Genomic DNA, 27,699 nt, shown 5'->3' on the forward strand with positions numbered 1-27,699 from the left:
TGAGGAGCCCAGGTTACTCAGCCACCTAACTGAGTGAGCAGTACTTAGGTGCAAGGACTCCTTAATGGAGACATTTTTCCTCTCTATGCTTAAATTGATAATTCTGGGATGAGCTTTCATGGGGGTTCTGGTGCTGGCTAGGGTAATAAAAACAAAGCAGCTTTGAAAACCAGAAAAAATGAGCGCTACAACCCCTCAATTTGCTGGGATGTGATGAGAGGACACCCAGCTCCCTACAACAGCCCCTCCTGCTGTTGACTGGCTCTTCAATCTGTGGCCACTGGGTTTACTCCTACAGCAGCTGCTGTGAGGCCAAATTTGTGGAGCCAAGTGCAAGATTCCGGGCAGGTGCTTGGCAAACAGCGTATCTTCATTTTTTATTTTTTGCTAAGCCTCCTGACCTTCACTGTCACAGCTACTGGGCCCCTGCATGCTGCCTGCCTCTTTTCTCCACAACTGGACAGCCCTGGGTGCTGAGTCCAGCTGGCAGCTGTGACAAAACTGCAGCAAAATCTCCCACAGCGACTTTGCTTCCGCTGACCAGAGGGAACTGGAGTGAGAGTGGATCACACGGGATGGTGGGAAGGAGGGGTCTGTTTTTACAGCACTCCTGGGAAGTTGTCTTTGCCAGGCAGCCAACTTTGAAAGCTGGAAGGACAATGAGAAAACTCTGAGTCACGTTAGCCTGCTTGGACAGGAGAAAACAATGGCAAAAGTAAACATCTCTCAACAGATAGCTAGTCCCGCCCGCAGGGCCTTCGGCAGCAAGCCCGAGTCTCATCCCAAAGCACAGCCCTCTGGCTGAGGACGTGCTGTTGCCAAAGCCATGGTGTGCCACTGCAAACACACACATCTGACTGACTTGACTGCCTCCCTGCACAGTGCCAGTGCCAGGCTGCCAATCCTTACACACAGCTGGTGGTGCTGCTGGTAGGCACTTTCTCACCGCACCAACACGGCTGCTGCTTTGCCTCTGCACCCTGCAAGGGTTGTGGGTGCAGTCCAACTCTGTCACAGGCATTTATGGGCCACAGTCAGACTTTGCCACTGGGCATTAGCCCTAGCACTGCCCACAGGGCCCAGAAACTGTAGCTTTCTACCTATCTCCTGATCTAGCAGGCTCTGGCATTTCCTTTCCTGATCCTCTGCCCCTTGCAAGCCCCAGCATCCAGAAATGGAACCCTCACTTAGCATCCAGATCCCATGTGCTTCAGAGGACATGCTCTGACCATACCTGCTGTACAGCTTATTCTTCTAGCAACAGCACCTCCAGACAAAGGTGAATTTGAAGCTGCAAGGCTTACAGGAAAACAGCTGTCCATTTATCTTTTTTTTTAATCCCCTCATTTTGCACAGAGAATGGCAAGACAGAGCTTTCAGGAAAATGCAGGTAAATTCACAGCACGCAGGACAGAACCAATCTCTGGACTGTGCTCTCATGGCAAGGCACATATGGAGCAGGGATTGCTGATATAAATCCAACAGCTGTCACAAACTGCTGCAAATTCACATTTAGTTTCCTTCCATGTGGAGATGCAGGCCACTGCCTCTGTCCCCGCACCACGCAGAAAGAGATCACAGCCAGCTCTGGTTGCAGGGACCATTCAGATCATCCACTTCTCATATAATACAGGATGTAGAAAGAAACTTGTCCTGCTCAGCTTCCTGAGAGTTTAGAAAATATTCCTTAAGCAAGTCAGACAGTTCTGGGAACTATAGACCGTGGTGTTTCTTGGTTATTCTGGACTGCTGCTTCCCATTCCTCTCCTCCAACCATTTCAGACCATAACAGCTGCACAGGTTTATTGCTGAGCATCCCCTTGAAGATGAATCCAACTCATGCAGCATAACCAGTGCACAGGGGGACACAGAGCCCACTGCAAGAGTCAGTGCAATCACCTGCATCTTTTCTGTTAGGCTAAGCTATGCCCACCAGACCTTCCCACAGATGCTTCCCCAGCATCAGTGCCCTACAGCCTTCAGAACACTTCTGATGGCACACAACCAAGACAAAAAACAGCAGCTAAACATCACATGAGTGACTCAGATTCCTCTCCTGTAAAAGACCTACTCCACAGGGTGCTCACAGACTGCACTTGGCACTGGTCTCTGCAGAGGAACTCCTGGGTGACAGATCCCACACAAAAGTGAAACACTCTTGCTCAGACAGTAAGGCACAGGCCAAGGGATGGCAAGCTCAGGTTTGCCAAGGTTAAAGAAAGCTGTCAAATGGGAACAAAAAGGATTTACACACTTTCCTCACCATTGTCCTGTTCTAATGGCAAAAACTGCTTTAGTTCAGCTTCAGGACTGGGCTGTGAATTGTCCTCACTGGGTGGGCTCTGCTCCTACAGTACAGAAATTCCCTCTGGGATTAAAAAAATGATAAGACAGCACTGCCCACAGCCAACAAGAAGGAGGAAAGTAAACAAAGAAAAGCCCTTTGCTTCTAATGCCTCTCACACTACCCTGGTACACTCTTGGCAGTGCTGGAGGGTTCAGCCCTCCACACTGAGAGACTGGTGGCAAAAATGTAAGTCAAAGCTCCCAGCCTCCTCCTGGTGAAGCACCACTAAGATCTCTGTCAGCACCTGGGCTGCCAGTTCCACCCACTCCTGCATTTAGATCAGTCCTATACATCATGAGTCATTCCTTAGAAATCCTTCAAATGCTCTACTGCCCTTTGGCCACTAAAGGGCAGCAGGACACATTTGGTCCCCACTTTGTGACCACTGCCCCAAAACCTCCCAGTTTCACCAGGAAGGGTGTCACAGGAAACAACATTCTCATGTGTGTTGCCCTCAGTGACCTGGAGGCTTCACCCTAGCAGGGAGCAGATAATAACACTGCAAAGCAAGGCACAAAGCTCAACACTAGCACTGCAACCAGGAAAGCTCTCAGCTCTCCTCCACCTCAATGGCCAGCCTGGTCTGCCTGGGACCTGTCAGGCACAACAGTGGGAGGAAAAGAGAGAAAGGGCTGGAACCGTTGGGAGCAATATCTGTCTCCAAGCCCTCGGTGGACCTTACTTACCACGCTGTTGGCTGGTTTGCTGGCATGTGCCTCCATCTGCTGCCAGTACTTCTTAGACTCCTGCACGATATCTTCATGGGTCATTCCTGGGAACAAAAATGAGACAGAACTGAGCTACACTCCTTTGGCCAAGAGAAGAAAAGGAGGTGTTGCAGGACTTTTTATTTTGGGCTTAGTAATCCCTGAGTAGCTGTCAGCTCCCAACAATATCCCCGGTAATGTCAGGACTGAGTTGTGGCAGAATCCACCACAGAATATGTCTAATCCCTTGCTGAGGAAGTTCCTCTCTACACAAGCCAAACAAAAGAAGAATTCGGTCTCCTGGACTTGTTCAGACTTGGCTTTCTACTCAGGCAGTCTGCAAAGGACCCAGGTGCTGCTTCTAAAGCAAATAATTCTTCACAAGGCTCAAGAGGTTGACCAAGGCTGTCCCCGACCCCCATATCAGCAGATTCTACCAAGGTCCTAAAGGCAATGCTTTGTTACTATTGATCTACTGTACATGAAGTTTTTGCTTCTAGCTTGGAAGAGACCCACTGAGACATCTAGCATTTCCAAGACCCCAGAAGTCTCACCTATTACCTGCTGGGATTAATTAGCCTGTTACACCTTCAAGTTGAGAGGGCTCCCCATAGGCAAAGAGGAATGTTGAAATTCAACACAAATAGACACCAAGCACAACCAAGGCAGCAAGGAAAGACCAGCAGTGCAAAACTAACCAAGGAACAGCTGCTAGTAAATAACCAGCAAGGAAAGATCTGCAAGGTCTCAGATATCAGAAATACAACATCAGACAACAAGAAAAAGGATTGGTCAGACCTTATCTAAGGAATTAGCTCCTGACCAGCTCAAGTGGTGAGGGAACAGCCTCTGTTAGCACCAGCCAGCTAGATGGGCATTCAAGTTATTAAGTGCTCTAAAGACCCAAAACAGCTGCCAAAAGAAACTGATGCAAATATCTTGCACAGGCAGCTGATTGCAAGGGGGGTGCTGAGGATGGCCTTGATGCAGCATCCCCAGGACACAGACATTGCAAATTTGATTGCTTTGCTGATGCCTATAGCTTTTATTACTGAAGTGAGCTGTTCCCCAGGAGTATTACATAAACACAATCACTGATCTGGGAGACAGCACATTCCAGAACTTAAGGGCCACCAAACAAAGTTTTCATCTCAGCTTAGGCTGTGTGTAGCTTGGGTAAGTCACAGCATTCCTGACCTCAGTTTTTCTGTCTGTGATTTTGGCTGTTCATGTCCCCATCAGGCACCATACTGCCATTTGCACAGGACTTGAACAGGATGAAAAGCACTCAGAAGACTCATTTTTCAAGAACATTTGCTCAGGTCTTTAAAATGGCAGCTACTGCATAACTGGTATTGCTCACAGATCAGAGCTGTTGGTGAATATTCTACCTCTTAACCATTAATCCCAGAAGAAATGACATAGAGTTAGAAAAATTGCAACTCTCTCTTCCATGCCCAAGTATTCCAGGCTAAGACACAATGATGATTTGTATTTTGGAGACAAAAACTCTAAAGCTGGGGAAACAACAACAAAAAGTTAACATGCTGCACTGGACCTGGCAGGAACAGGGCTGAAGCAGCTCCTACCTTCTCCTTTCTGCACACCTGTGATCCTTGGGGTGCAGAACCAAAGGGAGAAGCATATACAGGTCTTGTCAGAAGACTGAATTTCAAACGTAGTTCTTGTGACTGCCTTTTTCCAGTTCTAGAATTCTCAACTCTTTCAACAGTCTAGAAATGTGGTGGTTGGGAAAGAAAAACCCTCACAAATGTGAAAGGATGGTTTCCAATCTACCAGCTTTTCAAAGCATGACCCATCACAAAGAAAAAGGCCCATGTGTTGATTACTTATAATATTTCTGCATCTTTTGCAATATCATTAGTGAAGACAAAGAGTCTGTTATTACCACTGGTGGAAGAAGATAGCAAGAGATGCCTGTGAAAAGCCACAGTGAACAAGAAAACAGTCCCGCCTGTCCAATTTTCAGATCTTGGGAACCTTTACTCCACTAATACAATCCTTTATCCCCATGAACATAGCCAAAAGCTCTGTAAATGCTCAAATGGCTGTAAAGTGTTTCAAATGTAAGCTGCCCTCTTCCTATTCTTGCCAAGCAAATAGTGTCCAAATGAAACTTCCTGCTCCAAAGCAGGAATCATTCCCAGAGAATGGCAACAACTACCTTTAATCTCGGTTTCCATAATGAAGGCTACATTTGAGAGAGGCAAACTAACAAGGAAAGCAGGCTCATATATACAGCCCTGCAGAAAAAAAGCCCACAAGATAATGTCTCCCCTATCATTGGAAAAGGTGGATCATTAAGCACAAGGCTTAATGATCAACTCTGCAGCTTAACTCATGGCTTGTTTCATCTCCTCAACTTTCCCTTTGAAATAATTTCTTCAAATAAAGAAGGAAAGAAGAAAAAAAAAAATCAGTTTATTTCTTCTGCAGGATGAAGAGGAAGGAACACAGAGGGAAGGAAGAAAGGTTTTCAAGTAACAAAACCTGACCAAAACAACTAAAATAAACCAACCTTGGGATGGGGATAAAAGCAAGGTACTTGAATATTAGAGTGCCCAGAGTACAATGAGCAGTATCACAAGCATGTAGGGCAGCAATGGTGGCCCATGATTCACAGGCAATGTGCTGTCTTAGAAACTCCAGAGCTGTAATTTTTTAATCTCCTGAGGCCACAAGAAAATGAGGGCAAACAGAAAGATTAAAGATGGCATTTGCCACAGTGTGCTATTTGTTCATCACTGTCCCTCATGAGCTGAAGCCAAGGCCAAGGACTGCACTGAACATCAGTTATGACATCAAAGAATGACGAGAAACATCCATAATGTGTTTCAGTTCTGAAGTACTCCCATTACCAGGCTGGGTGTTGCACTAAATGAGACCCTGTGGTGAAAAAACATGTAGGTAGCACTGTGTGTGGACTAATACCTACACAGCCAACAGGACAGCAGTCAGAGAAAACCTCCAATGTATCAGACAGAGAAAAAGAGACAGGACTCAAAGTGGCAGTGTCGCTATGTGATTTCCCTGAGTATAATCTCTGTAAAACCCTCTCCTGAGGCATGTCATCAAAAGCTTTTTAGGAAACACCAAGTATCTTGCAATTTCCTGCTGTTGGTGAATTTGTTTTGAGAAACTGGAGATTCACAGCCTTCTTTATATAACCAACTGCTTTGTCACTTGCGCTGCCATTCTCACTGCAAGACATGTTCGCTCAGGGGTCCAGCTGCTATTTGCACAAGATCTAAGCACCAAACAGCTCTTGGGATTCAGCTCTATCTACCTAATTATAATTTTAATTTATTCAGCTGGTCCCAAGGGAAAGGCTTTCTGGTCTGCAAATTATATTAGCCCTGTTCCTGTAAATGGACAAGGGCCAAATCACCTCACAGTCATCTCTTTTGTGTCCCTGAGGGCAGAGTAAGCAATATGCAGGAACGAGTGACACTTTCTCAGCAGTCCCAAATCACCTTCTTTCCCTCTCAACTCGCCCTGGGTACACACTGGAAGAAACTCAGGTGAACACAACACCAGCCAAGTCACACTCACCTGAATATTGCTGCAGCAGCCAGACCTTGAGCTCAATGAAACTGTGAGCAAAGTGGCAGCTGTCCTCACGCAGGCAGCCGTAACGCACCTCATGTCGGCACACGTCGAACTGGAAGTGCTCCTGGAACTGACGGATCTTGGAATATTTCAGGGAGGTGGAACGCACAATGTGGACCAGACACCTGCAGAAAAATACAAAGCACCAGGGGATCACACCCTCGCCACCTCCTACTTACATATGACATCCAGACATTTGACTGGGCAGGCAAAGGACACAAGAAAATTGACACCAGGAGAGACAGATTCCCTCTGGGAAAAGCAAACCCCTGCCCTCCCACCTGATCAAGCCTGGGTAGTTATTTTCACCCTGAGCACATGGGTGATGCTCTGCCTAAGTTCAGAGATCAGACAAGTTTCAAAATACACAGCAAAGATACCAACTCCTCTGGTTCAGCATCTCCCCATGTCTCAGGTTACCAAGAATCTGAAGGAACTGTATGACTGTGTACTTGACATGTTTGTTATACTTGTTTTCCTAAACATTCATTACCAGACAGAGGCAGGATCCTGAGCTAGAGGATCTTTGTTTTGACGTTTTTGTAAAGGCCAAACTGAAAGGCCTTATTAATTAAGTCAATGGAAAACTTAACAGAGTGATGCCAAAGGGCTTTGCTGATGCCTGAAATCCCTCAGCACCAGAAGCAAACATGCAGGGTGAAATGCTATTTATCATCATTTGAGCTGTCCTATGATTGGAACCCATAGAGAGGAAAGAAAGAAAGAGACCAGAGCCCTGGAGTTAAACTGGCTGGACTTGTGAGACATGGTTCCCATCAGGAGAAAAAATTGTTCACTCACTTGTTGTCATGGAAAATGTGTTTTGCAGAAAGGTTGGAGCAGACAGATGGTGTGTCCTTGGTCCCTTTGCTGATAATCCGGGGTTTGCTGTCAAAGCAAATCTGAGAAGAGAAGAATTAGCATACTGGGAAAATCTTAGAGAGCAATGAACCAGAGCAACTTCACTTAGAGGAGAAAGAAGAACCAGAGCCAGCCTATTCTAATGTTCAAAGTTAGAAAGAAGTGTGGTGAAAACTTTGTGGTAGGGCTTTAAAATAAAGCAAGTCAATCTCTGGAAAAGCTTCCGGACAACACTTTTTGGCTTATTCTCCACAGTATTTTCCATTGTGGTTGGAAAAATTTTGGTCAGAGCCGCATATTCTTCTTTCCCTGTTAGCCAATAGAACAAGAACAAGGGAGAAAAAAGAACAGCCACTTCACAGCAAAGAACACGTCCCTTTACATGCACTGCCAACATGGGAAACTCTGTGCTGCAGAGCATTAAAGTGGTATGAGGCAATTCTCAACTGACCAATCAGTAGCTCTGCACAGACATCAAGTGGAAATTTGTTGCATTATGGAATTCCAATTTCTGAAGTAACTGGGGCTAAATTACAATTCAAAGCAATATGTCAAGATTGGGGAAGAGACAGGTGATCCCATGAAGCTGTGAGCACCTGGTTCAGCTGCAGGGCTAAGGAGAGAAAATACTCCTTTCTCTTGCACTCCTCTGTACAATGCTCACTGTCCTTCTGGGAGCAGGGCACTGGCTGGGACACACAGAGTTACAGGTGGCTTGCTCCTGCACCTTTAAGATTTCCTTCTTGAAACATGTCCAACTTTCCTGGACTCTTTTTCCCTTCAGGACTGCCTCCCAAGGTACTCTGCCAACCAGGCTCCTAAAGAGGCTAAAGTCTGCCTTTCAGAAGGTGAAGTGGCAAGGCGCCAGTCTGCTGACCCCTCTCCTTATTGCTCCAAGAACTGAAACCTCTACCACTGCATGACCGCTGTGCCCAAGGTGGCTTCCACTGTATCACCCACCAGTCCTTCTCTGTTCACAAACACCAGACCCAGTGGATGCCTTCCCTAGCTGTCACCCTCACCAGCTGTGTCAGGAGTTCTCTTCCACACACTCTAGGAACCTCCTGGACTGTTTTTCTCTGCTGCGCTGTACTTACAGCAGACACCTGGTAAGTTGAAGTTCTCCACAAGAAAAAGGGCCAACAATTATGAGACTTAGCCCATCTCCCTATAGAATATTTTGTCTGCCTCTTCACCCTGGTTGGGTGTAACAGACTCCCACCTTATTGGCCTTCCCAGAGTTTCCATTGCAAGCACTCCAGTATGAGTCATCTCACTGTATTTTTGTGGTGGTAACTATCAACATATCAATGGTCCAGATACATACTGAAGAGATGATGGATGCCTGCCCCCTCCCACCAGTTCTGTACCTCACAGAGGAAGGTGAAGATGCCCTGATGTTCCTTGAGGAGCTTGGCAATTGTGAGGCTGCTCTGCTTGATCCCACCTAGCGGGTCAAAGAGGAGGTCACGGTTGAGGGTCCCCTTCCTCTCCTCCGTCCACACGTCGATCTCTTCCTGGTGGTACGCGAAGGTGCAGTTATCCCCGTACTTACAGTCCTGCTTGTTAAGCATATCTACAAAGCAACAAACAGCACACACCACCACACAGGCAGGGCGGTCCAGTCAGAAACTAAACTCTCTCTCATCTTCTCCCACTGCCCACCTCACATGGAACTGAAAGCAAGAAAACAGAGAGCTGAAAGAAAAAGGAAAAGACATCTCCTCCCAAGTTCCCCTATATCAAGACATTCAGGAGTTAATGCAAACTACTGAATGGTGACAATCTCAAGTAATGCTGCTATTGGGGAAACCATCTCAAAACAAGAGGCCTCTTTAATTCAGTGCCTGGCCAGGGATAAATCATGACTTAACTAACACCTTTTTGAAGTACAGGTTAAGTTCTCCCATAGGCCGAGCAGTAAGGGGCCATTTTAGCTTAGTTCTTGCAATCTCCCCACCTCATTGGGTACTTTGTAATGACACTGCCTTGGGATACCAGTCTGGTCACACTGCCTGCATGTACTGTGGGATGGGCTGGAGCAAAGGAGCAGGCAGAGAATACTTCCCTAGGCAGAACCACAGCCCTGCTACTGATGGAATAGGACACCGTAGAGCCAGCAGGCAATATCAAACAGAATTTCCCTCCCAGTCTCCCCTGGTACAGCCCCTTCCCAGCAACCAACTGCCACGGATCACCTTTGCACAGATAATAGGATCCTACAAAGTTGGTTTTGGTTGGGCGAGGACGGATTCTCTTCCAGGTCTTGTCTTCTGAGCTCTTCAGCCTGCCCAGCAGGATGTCCCGCTTGCACTTGTGCTCCAAGCCTTCCCGATAGGTGTAATCACCAGCCTTGGGCCCTGCCAGAGAGAACAACCCCATCAGCCTGCGGAAAGCCAATTCCTAGTCTGTGCTAGTGCTCTGGTGGCAGAGTAAATGCATCACCTGTTTTGGGGTAGCAGATATGACAGGCCTGTTTGAAAACGTGAGTAGATGCCAGGGGGTTCTTCACCAGCAGAGCCGTGTTGGGCATTACTGGTTCTGGCTGGGACAGCAGGTGTTCAGTGGCCTTGGGCACAGCTGGGTGACTCACTCCACCAAGGCTGACCTGAGTGAAAACACACACACCTCTCTGTTCAGCTCTGCAACCACATGGGCAAGAGACCTCTCCACCCCCCTGCCCCACTCCAGTTTCTCATTTTCTCTCTCATCAAAATGTTCACACCTGAAATGACATTTCCAGAAGAGATGACCGCAACTTTTTCAAAGAGAATGAACACTGTGGTGTGTTCACTTCAAAGACAGGCCTCTTTCCTACTGGTAAGAGACCTCAGTTTTCTATCATGAGCCACAGAACAAAATGCCTTCCTCACTCCTTCCCATTCCTTCCATCACAATCTACTCTGCAATGAAAGACTTTTAAATCAACTTTATCCCAAGCTAAGAAAAAATGCAAACTGCTTATCAGTCAATCTTCAGGATATTCACATTGATGCTAACAGGGCCAGCAGGGGACAGGAACTCAAGAATAACTTTTGTTCCAAGCTTACTCATCCTGCCCTTTTTCTCCAAGACTGGAGACATACGACAGGAGCAGAACATCTGGAGAAGCCTCCTGATAGGGGCAGAGAGCAACAAATAACTTCAGTAGCCTGAAGTCAAAGTTGGCTTACTCTGCCCTGTCCTTGAACATTATGTGGCTGCCAGATACAGTGGGACCTCAGCTTCCACGATCCCCTGCTGACCTTACAGCCTTGGTCACGCCATGTTTACCTTGGCAATATGGAGTTACGGATAAAAACAAAGATGGAACAAATGTCTTCCTACTGACTCAGTGGGAATCTTTACCTGCCTTCCCACAACATGGGAGGCAACACTCACGAGGGCAGGGTAAGAGGAGGGGCCCAAATTACCTACATCACCCAAGTGACCACTATCACCACCACTACTACCTTGGCTCCAGAGCACCCTGGGACGTCGGCACGGGGCAGTAGCTCACTCACCACTGGGGCTGGTTTTTGGCTGCCGGGTGGGTGTCGCAGTTCCTGAGAGCTAGTTTCTTCTGGGCAAAAGAAGGGGAAAAGAGCCCACAAAACAAAACCAATCATTTCACTCTCAGAGGCAGTTCTACTCACAAAAGGACAAACAACAGCTTATTATATTAATTTGCTTTATTTATTTAATGTTTTAATACTTTCTTCCCAAAGCATCTGTCTAGACTCAGAAAAACTCCAGGAAATGCCTTCTTGTCCCAGAAATCCTACTGGACCCGATTCTATGCTGCTGAGAACTGGCATTACTAAGATGGCAACCCAAAGCTGAGGTGAATGTGAGTGTTCAACTGCTGGCCAATGTGGCCAATTTCTGCTGTTCTCAAAATACTTTTACTGCCAATATACTGCAATACCAGGAACAAACTAACCAAGAAGAAGCCCACTTCCCTCCTGAACAGGAGGTGACTTAGTCTTTGCCCACCATCCTCCACAGCTTTTCTCCTTATGACATGGGAGTTCAGAGCCCCATTTGAGAGTACACTCATTGCCCTGAATCCAAAGATGGGAAAGACCTACCTTGGCCTCTACCATTCTGACCAGAACAACAAGGTGCTGTATCATCTAAAGCAGTCATTACCATTCTGCACACTTTGTGCAAAATGTCAGAGTCATTGAGGAGGAAGGTGGAGGAATCATGCTATAGTCCAGCAAATTGTGCCAAGGGAGGTGCTCTGGACACCAAGCCAAGTTTAAATCTCATCACTCATCATTATACACCTTTGCTCCTTTCTCCTCTTTAGATTTCACTCCATGCAGGTACTGGTTATCTGGGATTACATACCAACAGATTTTTCTCATTACTTTTGAGCTAAGCACTATCAGTTACTCTGTCCAAGACAATTCACTGCTCTCTTCTACATTTATATTCCTGTTCTGCCACACCAGCAGAGAAAGCTACAAGACATATGTCCTCAGCAAATAGGAAGGAAATAATTTTGGCATGCATTCACAGCTAAGGCAACACAAAACCACATCACCCTGCACCTACCAATGGCAAAGGAATCCAAGGTATCCAGCGACCCCCTGCTTGTCCCAAAGGAATCCAGGGCATCAAGCCGTGTATCTGTGTATGGAAGCAGATCCAGGGAATCCAGCGAATCTAAAGTGGAGCCGCCACTTCCTCCTGGTGGGGCCTCAAAGGCATCCAGAACAGAGGAGGAGGAGAGCTGCTTGGTGGGATCCATCACCAGGCCAAAGGAGGCAGGTGGCAGAGGGGTAGAGACAGGGATGCTGGCTGTCACAACTGGAGGCAGCAGTGGAGTTCCCCCCGGAAACACAGGAATCAACTGGGGCATCTCTGTTGGCAGGTTGGTAGGAATGGTGCCCTGGACCAAAGACTTCAGGGGAGCAGGAAGGAGGATAAATAGCAAATTAGTATTGAGGAGCAAAGACTGAAAAGAGATGTCTTGGTTTTGCCCAGCACAGAGTTAATTTTCTTCTTAGTAGCTGGTACAGCACTGTGTTTTGGATTTAGCATGAGAATAATGTTGATAGCACACTAATGTTTTGGTTATTGCTAAGTCATGCTTACTCTAAGTCAAGGACTTTTCAGTTTCCCATGCTCTGCCAAGCGAGCAGGTGCACAAGAAGATGGGGGAGAGCACAGCCAGGACAGCTGATCTGAACAAACTAAGGGGATATTCCATACCACAGAACATCATGCCCAGGATATAAACTGAGGGAAGTTGGTCAGGGTCACTGACTGCTGCTTAAGGAAGGCTGGGCATTGGTCAGCAAGTGGTGAGCAATTGTACTGTGCACCACTTGTTTCTCTTGGGTTTTAATCCTCCATCTCTCTCCTTCTCTATTATTATTGTTGTTGTTAATATTGTATGTTATTTTGTTTCAATTATTTAACTGTTCTTATCTTAAGCCACAAGTTTGGGTTTTTTCAATTATCCTCCTCATTGGGGAAGGGGAAGGAAGAAAGTGAGTGAGCAGCTGTCTGGTACTTAGTTGCTGTCTGGGGTCATACCATGACAACAGAGAGCAACAGGCTCCCAGTGAAGGGTGTGTTGTACTAGCTGGAGCAAAAGGATACCTGGCAGCTCAATCCACCTGCAGACTTCCCACAGACCTCCCAATCTTTCCATACTGCAAACAGTGTGGACCAGGATCCCTGAGGAGATGTTGGGATACCTGAGTTCATCAGTCAGCAAGGCAGTGCCCTGCACTGGGCACTTGAACCAGCTCAGGTTGAGAAACAAGGCAGCTGAGTACACACAGTGCAAAGGTCAGGGTAACGATCACAACCCATTGACACCTCTCATCAGGGCTTTTCCAACATGAAAATCACTATACTCCTTCCAGACCCAAGGTGGCTCACATAAGCAACACTGGCAACTAAAATCTAACATAAGTATGAATACAGATTGTTTATGCAGCTCCCAGACCTGTTCAACAAGCTTAGGCTGACTGCAATCTGCACAAAATACAAGGAGATTAGAGCATGCCCACTGTATAAAATACAACCATCATTCCTGCTTCACCACACTCCTTTACTACTCTCACACTTGCTTCAACTTCACGGACATGAGAGGCCAGGTGGAAGGAGATGTCAGGGGAGGGCTACCCTGGGTATATTTTGAGAGACAGCTCCCTGAACCTGCACACAGCAAAGCACGCTTGGAGCACTCTACATACTCACAGTAGCAGAAATAAAGGAAAGAATGAATGAGTTTTCCCAGAGGAAGAGGTAGGAGAAAAGAATTACAGAAAGAGAATGAGAGGCAGCATGCACATCTCATGCTCCAAGGACTTCCAAGGACCTATTTGGAACAAAGAAGCAGCAGACCCATGCAGCACCCGCTCTTACTAGAGGGTATGGTGACCCTTCAGCAAGGGAATCCAGGAGGGAGTCTAGTTCTTCCCCAATGATATCCCCATCTGTGAAATCCTCTGTGTTCTCAGGCACTGGCAAGGGTACACAGTCTGGAGATGGGAGCAAGCTGGCAGCAGGAAGCGAGGTGGGCAAGCCCTTTGCATCTGAGTCAGAAGGCAAAGGGGCCAGCCCCTCATTCACAGGGATGGAGGTGGCCACAGGAGCTGGGAGGCACTGCAGGTCCATAGGGCAGTCTGTGATGAGAGAGAAACAGAGCCAGTCACCAGGAGAGCCTCTTGCAGGAGACAAACAGAGCACAACATGGCAAAACCAATATTGTACAACTCCATCAAATCACAAAAACCAAGTATGCCAATTTTCTGAGAGGAGAGGCTCTACTTGCCCTTTCATTTTTGTTCCCACTTTCCAAAGGCTCACCAACAGCTAAAATACATTCTAAGGGCCGGTGCGCAGTCTGACTGTCAGGATTTGGCAAGCACATACAGCAACCAGGAACAACACAAAACCTGTGGCTGAGCAGTTACCAAATTCATTATGGCCAGGACTAAAGGCCAGAGGCAAGTAATACAATTTCTCTATGACCCACCACCTGGTGTTTACTTTAATGTTCCTCACTAATGCATTTGGCAGAGATCACTGCCTTCTCTACTCCTTGGAGCTTTGATATCCCAGCTGAAAGCTTGCTTACTTGCACACCCTCTCTAAAAACCCAGGCATCCTAAATGGAAGAAGACAAAACACACAAGGCCCTTTTGAGAGGAGAGTCATAGCTTGAGTGGTTGGATCAGGTTGTGCTAACAATGTGTCCCAAAAATCCCCATCAGACTCACTCAGCTGTCTTTACCCAAGTAAATTCCCTGCTCTTGAGTCCTTCCTGATGTCCAAAAGTGGGAGGTTGCTACTCATTTCCCCCCTCAATATCTGATCAGCAAACATGCCCTTGGGAACTCATGTGAGGCGGGGTTGAGGCAGGAAAGAGGCAGAGGCAGTTTCCCTAAGGTTTCTTCCTCTCTCCAGTACATTACTGAAGTAATAAGATGTTTCCATCATGCAATATAAACCTCTGTTAAGTGAAGTTAAGGTTGCAAGCACATTTTCTTCACAGAAGAGCATTTTATTCTCAAAAAAATTAAAGGTTAAAAAAAAGTTCAAATGTTAGAAATTTGGAAAATGCAGCATTACATTTGCACTTCTCAAACCAAGCACCCAAACTACCTTAATTCTGCCCCTGTGCAGATGTCCTGGAATAAAAGAAAAGAAATAAGACAAAGATGCTGCTTTCTTCATCGACATCCCATTGGCTGCACTGTAACTGCAACAGAGTAAGGCTATAAAAGCAAGGCAAAGTTTGGAAGGAGAGACAATAGCTTTTATTAGAAAGACTGATAAAATTGGGAAAGAAACTAGACAAGCTTCAGAGACACAAAACTTGATGCAGCAAGAAATGCTGCATCCTGTCTGTACCAGGTCTGTTCACTCAGCCCCCAAGAGAATTTGGCCATTCCTTTGCATCAGGGACCAGGAGAGTGAGCCCTGTTACTGGCTGCAAACTGAGAGCTTCTTCTCAGAGAGCTCAGCAAATCAGCAATTCCAGCAAACCCCCAAGTCCTGAACAAAACAACAGCAGAGATGACAAACACAGGCATGCCTCCTTATCTCTCACCCCACCCAGAGCACAGCACTAACCCCTGCAACCTTTCCTCCAGTATTTTTTGTGAATGGCCCACATGGATGGACTGCAGCAAAGGTCACTGTGCAAGGCACTGGAGGCTGAGCCATGAAAAAAGACAGGGAAGCAGGAGAAGTGGCAAGGAACAGACACAGGTCCCTCTCCACATCCTCAAACATGCCGCTGAAGGCAAACACATGTTGTACCTTATGGGATCCAACACAGGATTTCGGTGTGCAGCTGAATGCATTTCCCACAGGCTGTGCATGTCCTTAGTTTTGCAGCTGCCCCACCAATCGGGCTCTGCTCCAACGCCATGCCCCCTTTGCAGTGACTTATCTCATCCTTTGGTGCAGAACCACCAGCCGCCATGGAGCCAGCTATCCAGCTTTTCTCATGGCTGGAAGCTTGGCCAGATTCCCTGCAGTACAAAGGGATGGCTTGTGCTTTCCAATTTTTCAGATGTTTAAATCTGGAGTACTGTCAAGATCCCTACAGAGGCCAACAAGAAGTTCAGAACATGCCAGGAGGGATGGGGACACGTGCAGCGGGGAGCAAAAGGCTGCACAATGACAGGGCATCCAAAAGGATCCAGCAGTTCAGACCATCTCTGAGGACCAAATGAGGCCCTGCATTTTCCACTCAGACTGGGAAGCAAAGAAAAGAGGCCCTCACACACTCTAAGAGGCCAAACCCAGCAATGGTGAATGCATGACCAAAAGGCAGACAACAACATGAGACCCCCCCCAGCTCAGTGCATGTGAAGGGCAAGGAAAAGAGCAGGGACCAACAGGTTCCACTACTTGCAAGTGGAAGAGGGAAGATGTCCACTCCCCTCTCCCTGACCACCCAAACACTGTTATTCCTTCAGCCACTTCCTCCCACTCTACTCTGTCCAGTCTTTTTCCCCTCTTTCTCCTTTCCCATTCCTGCTTTCCTCAGGACACCAGATCTGCTGACCTCACTAACCACCAGCTGTTATACCCACATCTCCTCTCTCCTTACAGAAGGCTCAGGCATCCTCTGCATTCCCCTAACGTTTGCTCCATCTTAAAGGAATAAAACAGCTTTCTTTGATGAGTAGCTCACAGGCACACCCACACCTGCTGATTTCTGCCCCTGCCATCACACTCAGCCCCACGTATTATTATAAGGTCAACAAGGGGCTTGTCCATACATGCCCATGAACCAAGTCTCTCATACCAAGCTCCCCCAGCTGGTAGCTTCTCTGGCTGTACACCTGCCTGTCTCCAAGGGACAAGCTTTTAAAAGCACTGTTTCTAGCTCTGCTCTCCAAAACAGCAGTGGTTCCCTGGTGCATTAGCTGGCCAATGGCCATACTGAGCCAGATCTGAGCCATCATCTCTCTGCAGGACTGGGCTGAGTTAATCAGATAACTTCAAGCAAATCATGGAGGAAAGGCTTCAAGAGTCTGCACTTTAAAACAAAACAAAACAACAACCACAAAAACCCTTGCTAAAAAAACTCTTCAAATCTGAAACTCTCAGGGTACCCAGCACCCACAGTCGTCCTGGTGGCACACCACGCTCAGGGCAATTGGATAACACAATTCCAGTGCTTTGGCAAAGATTTCCTAGCAGTAAAGGCTCTGTCTGCCTGATCTGCAGTAAAGGTGGCATGCTGCTCTTACACCAAATCCAGATTAGATAAAGAGCTTACTGGATGCAGTCATTCGTTAGTCTGTAGTAGGAGTCCAGTTAATTTTAGCACAGCAAGATAACCTGAAAAACTCTCCTTAATTCACAGAACTGGGTCTCATGATCTCATGTAGCAAGCAGATACTAAACTGGCATTCAACAGAGAACTAACATGCTTTCCAAAGCACCCTAATCATGAAATTAGTTTCTTTCTACAAAAAGAGCAATTGCTACTTGCAGTAGTAAGTCCTCACACTTACCTTCACACACACAGAGCGACCTTACAAAGGAACAAGACTGATGTGCTCAGAGGCAGAAGTTCAGTGCTCCAGCACACAAGGTAGCAAGCCTTTCTACAGGGGCAGAGTTAAGGTCACTTGTTTCCCAGCATGAGAAAAGCAACCCTGCTTATCTTCCTTCTTCTCCTGGGTGCCTAACTCTGAACTCGGCTCTCCCTGGGTTCCTCCCAATTCCTTTGTTTTCAATTCCTCCACCTCAATGTCTTGGAGGACCATATGCACTCAGAGCAAAACAACCTTAACTTCACTTTATCTGGATTGTTTTACCTTGGAGCAGAATTTCAGAAGCTTTGCCAAGAGCAGCTTCAAGAAAGCACAATTGGAAAGAGCTGTGTACTTCAGCAGACCCTTTTAACCCCCAGACACATCTCTCACCGTGCCTGGACAAAATCTGGTTTTTCAAGAAAAACACTCCTGGTTTGCACCACTTTTTCCTTCTCCCAATTACCAAAGTTAGGAGTGTGCAGAAGAGACACAAATGCAGATGATGAACCTCTCGAGCCTGCCAGCCTGGTCACACACCATACTGAAGCCACAAAAGTCTGAGGAGAGCAATATCTTTACCTGTTTCGATGTCATCTATTGAGCCCAATCCATTGGAAGTAGTCTGCAAAGAGGATGTAGGGAAAGGGAGAGGACAAATATTGTAAGAAGTTATTAAACAGACATCCACACTTCACATATGTGACTCTTCACTACTCCTAAATGTATATGACCCTTTCTTTTCCTTTATGGCCTTTTTCTGTGCTGGAACAGTAAAACCAATGGACTTTAGGAGGCCATTGATCCAAGGAAACTATTCATGTTTACCTTCAGCAGCCAACAAATCCTTTTGCTACAAAGGAAAACCATGCCTGCACAATGTCCAACCATGTGAGCAACTCCATACATAGAACAGGGTATTTCATGTGTGGATGAGAACACTGTGTCCCAAGTCCCAGGACACATCAATTGGTCAGCCCATTGCATGGGAGATCTGATTAGCCTGATCTTACACAACGTTCCTTTTCTTAGTTCACATATTTTGCAATCTAACAACCACAAACTTCTACAGCAAATTCAAAACAGGAAAATGTTTCTGCCAAGACAACTGCTGACTTGGAGCTCAAGGCAAGGAATAAATTGAGTCCATATTTTACAGAAACATAAATAGAGGTAAGTACATGTGCCTTCAGATTAAGCTTAAAAAGGCACAAGTAAAGCATTTGTCTTGTAATATTGCATCTACTACAGTGGGGTTTGCACTGTTTTCAATTCTTATAAAAGGAAAAGATTTTGAAATTAAAAACTAGGCACAACTATTAAATAAAGTTGACTGGCCTTGCTAGAAAGATGTGAAGCCAAATCACAGAACAGTGAGAGGTAAACTAGTTCTTTAGTAGTTTGTTGTACAAAATTACAATGTTTATAGTTTTATTGTTTATTTGATTTAAGGAGCATTGTGAAATACCAAACAGCCTGTAAAAATAGCAAGTGCTTGTTTGTTGGGACTTTTTTTTGCCTAGTGGTAGACCAAGGAAACCAATAATTTCTTATATTTTACCTTAGTATTTGTACACTGCCCTGCCCAGCTGGGTCTCCCAGGACAATACAAACAATACACAAACTGTGTATGTACCTTATTCAGTACACCATAGAATTTAATTTTATATGTTTCTTCAGCAGTTGCACTTTCTGACTTTTCTTAGCATCGTTGTTAGACATTCAAAACATTCATTTTTGAAAACAAAAATTTATTTAAAATGCAAGAGATAGCAAACATTCACAATAACTAAGAAAAATAACCATCTTTGGTGATCTAATTACCAACATAAAAAATTATGTCAGGAGAAATGTTTTCAAAGAAATTAATTTCTTGGCAATATCCCTTAAGAGCAGAAAACACTAATTAAAACAGTTCAAACCTAAAAGTCAGTTATAAATTTGCATGTAAATAAAACCTTAAAGTATTCTAGTAGCACAATCCATAAATAGTAACAACCACAGGATGCAAACTCTACCTGGTTTGATGAACTGATTGACGTGCCATTACTGAGTAGTGAGAATGTTTCCAATTCCTGCTGCAAGGAAGAGAGAGGTCTTAGAGCAGAATTCAGCCCACGAATGCTCATAAACTAGGTAAAGCTGGGTTACAATATGGTTTCCTTCCAAGCACTGCCCAAAAATAAAAGCCACCCAAAAGGTTACCCTACCCCACTGTGACAAAAGAGTGCACGTTTATCAATACTGAAAAGGGACATTTAATTGTTCCATACACCTCAGAACATCCGACCCACAACCAGGAGAAAAAAAAAACTTCCTTGAGAAACAGATAGGTTTGCTTTTTATTAAGAAATTATCACTTTGGGAAGGCATTACCACACTGGAGTGAAAGCTGGAACGCTACACAAAAGATCGCAAAGTGTTAACAAAATACCAATCACAGAATTTCAAATAATAAAAAGCATTCTGGAGTGTTTAATTTTTATACTTCTAACATAGAGGTGGTTTAAGCCCATCTCAGCTGAGTAACATGACAGTGGCAAAAAAGGTGGCAAGGCCAACACAGTGAACAGCTACAAAAAGTATTTCCACATAAAATTCCCTTTCTTTGAGACAGAAACACTTCAGAGCGTGGAAAGCTGCTACGAGATCAAGGAGTTTTCTTAGGTTAGGCAAATCACACACGACATTTGTTGGGGAGAGGATTAACATGTTACAGCCAGATTTACCCTAAAAGCTCCCTGCAAACCAGATGCCCACCAATCATGCCACCTCATGCTACAGAGGGGCCCCTCTGCAGATGGAACACACTGTTTGTTTAACAGCCCCATGCTTGGGGCCGAGGATGCAAACACAAACGTCAGACTCCGCTACTCGCTCGTGTTCTCTGCTCCTGAGAACAAAATCTGTGACCAAGGCAGCTTATTGGAGAGCAGCTTTATGGCTAGCAGTGGCCTAACGCCCTCTAGCTCCATCCCAGGGTACATGTGTAAACATCTACAGCACCTCCGTGTAGAGCCAAGTTACAGATCCAGCCACTGGGGTCAATCAGCTTCTGACCAGGTGTGCACCCACTGTTCTCCCACAGCCAAGCCTTTCCCCCACCACAAAGAAGTGTATGCCTAGAAATGGGGCAGAAACCCTTCATGATCCACTGCACTATAAAACCAGCCATGCCTCCACTGCAGCAGAGGATCCCATCCTTCTCATCGCATAACAGGGAGAGGACTATGATGCAAAACCTGCTTTGGGATCAGGCCCTGTGTTCCTCTCCTGCAAACCACACAGTAGGCATCTACTGCGTTGGAAGTTTCTCCTGCAGGACCAGCTGAGTCTCAGAAAACATCCTGGCAGTAGACACAGAGCAGCTATGAGGCTAGAAATGGATCAAGGCAAAGTGAGTCAGAGGGTCAGGACAAGGAGGGTTGCCAGCGGCCTGCTGGAGTTGGCAGGGTTGTGTACACATGTCTGTAACTGCAGAAAAGCAACTACCACTTCTGCTGAAGTAAATTTGTACAAGCAAAGGACAGCCTTTAAGACAAAAGAAGTCATACCTGAGGTCTTTTGTATGCTTTTCGAACCCTCAGTCCCAGCTTCTGGGCAAGCTCCTGCCCCAGTTGTGTGACACTTTCATCCTGGGGACAAAACAATTGATGGGACACTTTCAGTTTTGCCTTTGTGGCACACAGGATGAAATAAAGAGGAATGCAGTTATGCACATTGGGCTGCACCAAGCCTTAACTTCAGACAGCAGCAGGATAGATAATTTCCAGAACAGCCCCAGGAGAGTCCAGACAGACTTCAGCATTCTTGTCATTTAGTGCTGCCAAGGTGCTGCAGTTGCACCAGGAGTTTTGCCCTATACTCATTCAATGCTGCAGAAAATCAGTATCAAGTATCTGCTTCCAACAAAGCACCCGCTCTGCAAAAACAGGGTTCAGGAGTCCTGCAGGCAAGTTGGCTGAAGGAGCTGCCAAGGCTGGCTGCTGATACAGCTTCCACAAGGTCTCCATGCCTGGGAAGGAGGCTGCATGTCTTCCCTCTCTGCCAGCTGCAGAGTTAATCATCAGTTTTGATATGCAGACAGTACCCACTAGCCTGTTCTGCTTGTTACTTTTTAAAGCTGAAACCAAGCCCCAGTTTTACTTGCTAGCTAGAAGGCATTTTGACTGTCTCCAGCTCCAGCTAAACTGCCTCAGCCTAGTCAAGCAGATCTTCAGCTTTCCCCATTGTGTGTCATTTTACCATCCTCCCTGCCCAGTGTCCATGCCCACTCACACACCACCATGGGCTTCCTGCCCAGACTAACAACCTGCCACAGTCTTCTACACTTATATATCACTAACAACTGTTTCCTTCTGTTTTCCTCTCTCTCCCTGCTTGCAAAAATATCAGAGTACTTCAACAGTTTTTCCAGAGGAAAAGAAGTATCTATCTGCCCAACCTGTTGTGATAGCCCGCCTTAATCTTCCAACATTTCCCACCTCATGACCAACCTTGAAGCTTGCCCTCTTCTCTCTACTTGCCATGCTGGTCTTTCTAATCTCCTTCTCCCTGCACGTTGAATCCTTTCCCTTTCAACAGCTGAGAAGCCTCTGGTTCTTCCAGACCACCATATCAGTAACTTTTCCCTTCAATCTGGAGTGACATTTTTTGATTGTGCTCCCCCACACCCTCAACATTAGTCTTGGCACCATCTTCACTGAACTCAGTGAAAACAAAATCTAGCTTGTCCATTTCTTCTTCTAAAACACCCCATGCCATACCAAACACAAGTGTACCACAGAGAAGTATTAACTTCACCATACTGAGAATTGCAAACTTGCAGCACTGACTATCTGCACCCAGAAATAAGGGAACTCTGACAGACAGTGAGCCAAATGAGTGGCACATCCTTTATCAAAAGTTTTAAGACAGATTTTGTTTTGACCACAACAAAGTTCTCAGCAATTACAGCAATGTGAAGATAGAAGTGTGCTCCAGAGGGTAATGGAAACAGGAGTGAAATGACGGATAGCATGACTTGCCTTTGATGCAGAGAAGGCTTATGATTTCTGTTAGGCAGGTAATAAGACAATGGGGTATGTTAATTTACAAGGCTGAATTGTTTAGACTAGGAAACACAGATCACTCAATATGGAGATTTTTAGGCTGAACTTTCCTGTTACAAAGTTTGATAAAATAATTATAATAATGGCAGCTATGTAAACATAACTATATAGTTAAAATAACGATTAAATTAAGTGGCTAAACTGCAATGTAAAATATAGCCACATATAGCTTTACAAGAACACCTACCTTAGATGCTTTTGTTAATCAAAGGGTTTGTTTATAAAACAGTTCCTTGGGACTCCCCAAAAATTATATCTTTAATATTTTTTGGTAACCCTGTACTGCCAAGTCAAAGAAGCTAGAATTTACAAGCTGTACAAAAGGAATAACTAACTGCTAACAAGGCTTTCAAAGATTGCTTCTATAACACTAATAGTAAAGGAATGTTAACTTGTCCTGCTGAGGTGGATGCATTTTTCTTGTAATAACATTACTGTGATGAATCAGAACCAACATCAGCAAAGTGTTCACTTGAATCCATGTAATCACAGTTTGCTTTCCAGATCAATATCTGGCCTAAGAGGATGCTCAAAAGCACTATGAGGAATATTTAGTAACTAGTATATGCAGATAGTCCTCTCCACATGCAAAAATTCACACACCCCTGAACACAAAAATAACTACGCCATGTGATGTCAAGGACACTTTTGCATCTTCCTCAAGAAAATAAAAAGCTTGATTACTTTGCCTTAGCAATCAGGAAGTGAAATGTGAGACACTTGTATCCAACACAGGAAAACCAGCCATGTTTTCCTTTCAGAGCTCCAGTTCTCATTTATCCCATGCTCCTAGTCACTTCCATTAGAGATAATAAAGCAGCCAATTAAAGCCTTCTCATGGCTTTAGTTCACCTTTTGTTAGAGTAGGGGTTTGGTCTTCACAAACAGACCACGAACCTGCTGTCACTAACTGGTGTCCCTGGCTGGCACTATCTGTAATAGGTGACTTGTCCTGAAGAAACATGTGAGGACAAACATCTTTGAGTCAGAGAAACAGATTTTTTGGGCATAAGTATGTTCTTGGGAACAGACAAAACTTCTCTTCCACTATCCTCTGGCCTCACACTAAGCATGTTGAGCAGGAGAGGAAGGTTGTGAGCCACAAAAACCAAGATGAGTTGTGTGTCAAAAACTTACATGTGGGAGGGACAGCAAGCATCGGCTGTTGCACTCATACGCTTCCTTGTGTCTTCCCAGTTCATTTAAGGAACGGGCTTTCCGGAATAGCGCTCGGATGTTCTCCTTGTCGAGACTCAAAGCCTTCTCGCTGTCTTCCAGCGCCTTCTCATACAACCCCTGCATGGAACAGACCACCTGGAGTCAGCTGAGGCACAGCAGGCTAACTTGTCCTTCTCTGTGAATGCAAGTGTTCTATCTCTCAGCAGAAAACAGGAATACAAGCAGCAGGTGGAAGTACATATGTTACCTCATGCACAGACCAGCGTGAAAACACACCTACACTAACAGAACATTTTGTTAAATCTTGCAAAACTCAAAACACTTCAAAGTCAAGGAATGACAGAACTAAGGCTGCCTGAGCAACCATATCTTGTCTCCCCCTCTACCCTGAGCATATTACACTTGAAAGTCTTTAATTATGTGACTGCTTGCTAATTTTCAGGGCACTCAGTGTCCTTACAAACAGGATGGGCCTGCTCTGGGGTTGTGCCATAAAGGAAAGTTGTTACATGCCTTAGTAAAATGGAAGCATGCAGCCTTTCAAAGCCTGGGTATTTCAGAATCCTTTTCCATGTGTATGCTGCAAGTTCCTTCAAGACCCAAAGCCTCCCTACTGTCTTCCAGTGTCTCAATGGAGGAGGCCAGAGCCTCCAGAGCAATAAACAGTATTCCAGAAAAATACTTGCTCAGCACTGGAAGACACTGGATGGGTCTAACTCCTCACCACTGAAGAGCAGAACTGCATTGTCAGTACCTTAGGCCTGGCCCCCCCCCTCACATTCCTCCTCTGGTCTTGCAAGACACACTTGTGAGGAGACTGCAGATTTTTCTGTGTGCTGCTGTCTCCTGCAGTGTTTGAACAGGGAGTGGACAAAACCAGGTGAAATGCCTCGTGGCATCTTTTCCAACTGCACAGCACTGCAACCCTGGCTCCTGGGGATGACTTGGGAAAGCACTCACCATGGCAAAGTAGCAGGCAGCTCGGTTGACATGGAGCTTGCAGAGGAGTTCCTTTGGGATGGTCACCTCATCAGAGGCTGCATAGTCTGCCACATTCAGCCCTTCTACATACTGGACCAGGGAAAGCTTGAAATCCTTCTCTCGGAACAAATCATTGCCCTCTGCAAACAAGTTTCTCACCAACTTCTGCAAAAAGGCCTGGGCAGCAGGGAGAGAACAAATAGACTCAAGTGGATATTCAGAAACAGGAGAGGCTTCCCAATTTCCCATTCATTTCCATATCTTTTAGCAAACTGCTTGCCCACTAAGATATTAGTGCATCCCTACTCTCCTGTAAAACATCAGGTTTTTTGGTAGAGGAAAATAATCCAGTCAAATTCCCATTCTTCTTGAATACTGAAGTGTCTTCTCCTTTCACTGAAAGTTGTCTCATCAGAACATTAAAACTTTAAGTCACAGGCAAATTGTGACAGACCATCCCACATTCCTCACTTTTGGCATGTAAAGTAATGCCTGTGCAACAGAACAAATCTTGCTAACCAGAGGGCTCCCAGCTTCAACAAACAAAATCTCCATTACCTCATAATCTTCTTGGCTTAGGGGTAATGTGGACCTGAAGACAAAGAAGAGAAAATATTCATGAAAGAGGCAAACGCAACAAACAACGCAAACAAGGGCTTTTGTCTGATGAAGAGATCCTTTTTCTGGTCTTGTGCTGGTGATCTCAATAAGTTACTGAACATTTTATCACTGCAAAGGCAGCTGAGGCAAAGAGAACACAGGGAGCACTACGCTCAGTGACAGTCACAGCAGTGTCAAGAGATGATCACATCTAAGAGGGACTTGAGACCAGAGGAGTCTTATTCTCATTTATTTTCTGTGCACACATGATCCTCTGTAATGTGCCTTCTGACAATCACCTGAAAACCCCATCTTTTATAAAGTCCCATGAGAGACTGCCATGAAGAATACAAGTGTATTTTATGTGCATCTGGCTCTAATGAGAGACACCAGAGTGGCACTCCAAGACCTCTTCAAATTCTTTGTGAGACAAACAGAGATAAATGCGATAACTTTTCTCTGTCTTAACTTAGCCACATGCCTTTAGGCCTATCCCACAAAAGGAAGGGAGAAAACAGTGCAGATTCAGGAGCTCAGCTCATTTAACTCCAACTTTCTTGGCCAAGGCTGAACCACAAACACTGGCAGCACTTGTGAGGATAACATCTACCCTACAACAGCACTGAGACTCAAGAGAAAGGTTCGGTTCTTCAAATTGGACCACCCAATTCATCCAGGCTTGGTCCACATATATTTATTGTTTCTCTTCAAGGACAAATCAATAGGCTCCAGAGGAATCCTCAGCACCTTTCATAGATTTTCTCACCTACAGTGCATACATGAAGTTACTAGTTACAGAATAAATGTTTTTTAGATTTCATCTAATCACTCCTTCAAACTAACTACAGGAAATGTCATGGCTTTGTCAGAAATATTCATGCTGCTTACATATTTGTACTCCCTCTTTTGTATCAAAACAAGCCAACATATGGCACTGCTCCTGGTTCAGAGTGCAAGATACACCCCAGATGCATGAACTACACCTCATATTTCTAAATTATTTTTTTTCCCAGAATCTTGTGCATTTTTATAAGTGCTACCAATATAAATCTCACAATTACCTCTCCAAAACTGGGCTATCAGCCCTATTTAGTCTCAGACTGGAATGAAAATATCATGGCCATATTACAGGATACAAATATGTAACATGGAAGATCTAGGGGGTTTCCTACTGTAGAGGCACGGATTTCAGGCATAGTAATTGCAGGCCACAAAGCAGACCTTAAGAAACCCCAAACCAATCTGATTACAATCTTACTACTTCCTTACTCATCATGGAACCTAGACCTGAGTTTGAGGCCTCTGCTAAGTCAAACACTGGAGGAGGAATGCTACTGTATCTTATAAGGAAGTACTAGGATTTGTAACGACTACATAAGCAATCACTTCAAGCTCTACAAGGCCACACGATATTCACAGAAGAGTGATCTGAGACATCCACATTACAGGTTGGCAACTGTAAAAGAACGCAGGTTATATATCTTTCCTATAGGCACCATATGGGGTGCCTAACAAGTAAGGTGCCTTGTTTCCCCACGTACAGAACTGAAACACTGCCTCCCTTCCTAACAAAGGTGGGATAACCTTGTTCAGAGAGCACTTTGAGATCATCATGCTGAAGATGACGTAGAAGGTCCAAGTGCCATTAGCATTATGCTGACTGTAAAGATAATCCTGGAACTGCAGTGGAGGGCAAAACCAAAGGAAATTAAAATTACAGAATTTTAAGTTCAGGGACAAGAAACACCCTGAAAAAAATCACAGTCAAAATCCTCAGGACAGTATCTCTTTCCCATGCAGCAAATCCAAAGCAGTAAATAGGAAAAACTCAGTTCCTGCAATCTTCAACAGAAAGATGACTGCTTCCAAATCCACAGGGAACACTGAGGTTGTCCACTTACTGAATGAACTGAAGTCCTTTCTCTATTTCTTGTTTTCTCTTCTGCCTCTCCATTATGGTTGCTGTGGAGGAAGAAGAAAAAGAAACAACACAAAGTGAGTCATTTTAGGTCTTGTTGGCAATTAAACAGCAAAGTATTTTGTTTGTGCCTGAATTTACTACTAACAAAATGTTCCAGACCAGAAGCCCTGAACAGCAAAGCCCATGATTTATCCACACTGCAGATACAGCATGGCAAGCAGCTCACTACCAAGAATCTGCTTTTTCTCACATGCCACTGATAGGATACAGGGGCAAAGAGGAATTACTTCAATTTGAGCTCTCTGCTTAGGCTGCCAGTAAATAAAGCAATGGGAACCAACTGTTATCATGACTGCCT

The 27,699-nt window shown here is 45.2% G+C and overlaps 1 protein-coding gene across 9 annotated transcripts in view; it reads right to left on the reverse strand.

The window, feature by feature from the left end:
* ZC3H7B (zinc finger CCCH-type containing 7B) overlaps positions 1-27,699 on the reverse strand; it is a 47,102-nt gene that overhangs the window by 13,054 nt on the left and 6,349 nt on the right. For 3 of the 9 annotated variants that reach the window (XM_041416972.1, XM_041416976.1, XM_041416977.1), the window contains exons 2-17: positions 27,322-27,382; positions 25,379-25,412; positions 24,800-24,997; positions 23,798-23,956; positions 21,104-21,184; positions 19,568-19,627; positions 18,132-18,174; positions 13,915-14,174; positions 12,088-12,436; positions 10,998-11,107; positions 9,991-10,153; positions 9,744-9,905; positions 8,916-9,121; positions 7,486-7,586; positions 6,628-6,809; positions 3,034-3,119 (exon numbers count right to left, since the gene is read on the reverse strand). In XM_041416972.1, the coding sequence (XP_041272906.1) occupies positions 3,034-3,119; positions 6,628-6,809; positions 7,486-7,586; positions 8,916-9,121; positions 9,744-9,905; positions 9,991-10,153; positions 10,998-11,107; positions 12,088-12,436; positions 13,915-14,174; positions 18,132-18,174; positions 19,568-19,627; positions 21,104-21,184; positions 23,798-23,956; positions 24,800-24,997; positions 25,379-25,412; positions 27,322-27,374 (2,247 nt within the window). In that variant the 5' untranslated portion in view covers positions 27,375-27,382. The remainder of the gene's footprint in view (positions 1-3,033; positions 3,120-6,627; positions 6,810-7,485; positions 7,587-8,915; positions 9,122-9,743; positions 9,906-9,990; positions 10,154-10,997; positions 11,108-12,087; positions 12,437-13,914; positions 14,175-18,131; positions 18,175-19,567; positions 19,628-21,103; positions 21,185-23,797; positions 23,957-24,799; positions 24,998-25,378; positions 25,413-27,321; positions 27,383-27,699) is intronic. The other 6 variants (XM_041416974.1, XM_041416979.1, XM_041416981.1 and 3 more) reach the window with 5 other exon arrangements.

This window comes from Onychostruthus taczanowskii, unplaced genomic scaffold (assembly GCF_017590055.1).
Source record: "Onychostruthus taczanowskii isolate IOZ18803 unplaced genomic scaffold, ASM1759005v1 scaffold53, whole genome shotgun sequence".
Taxonomy (NCBI): domain Eukaryota; kingdom Metazoa; phylum Chordata; class Aves; order Passeriformes; family Passeridae; genus Onychostruthus; species Onychostruthus taczanowskii.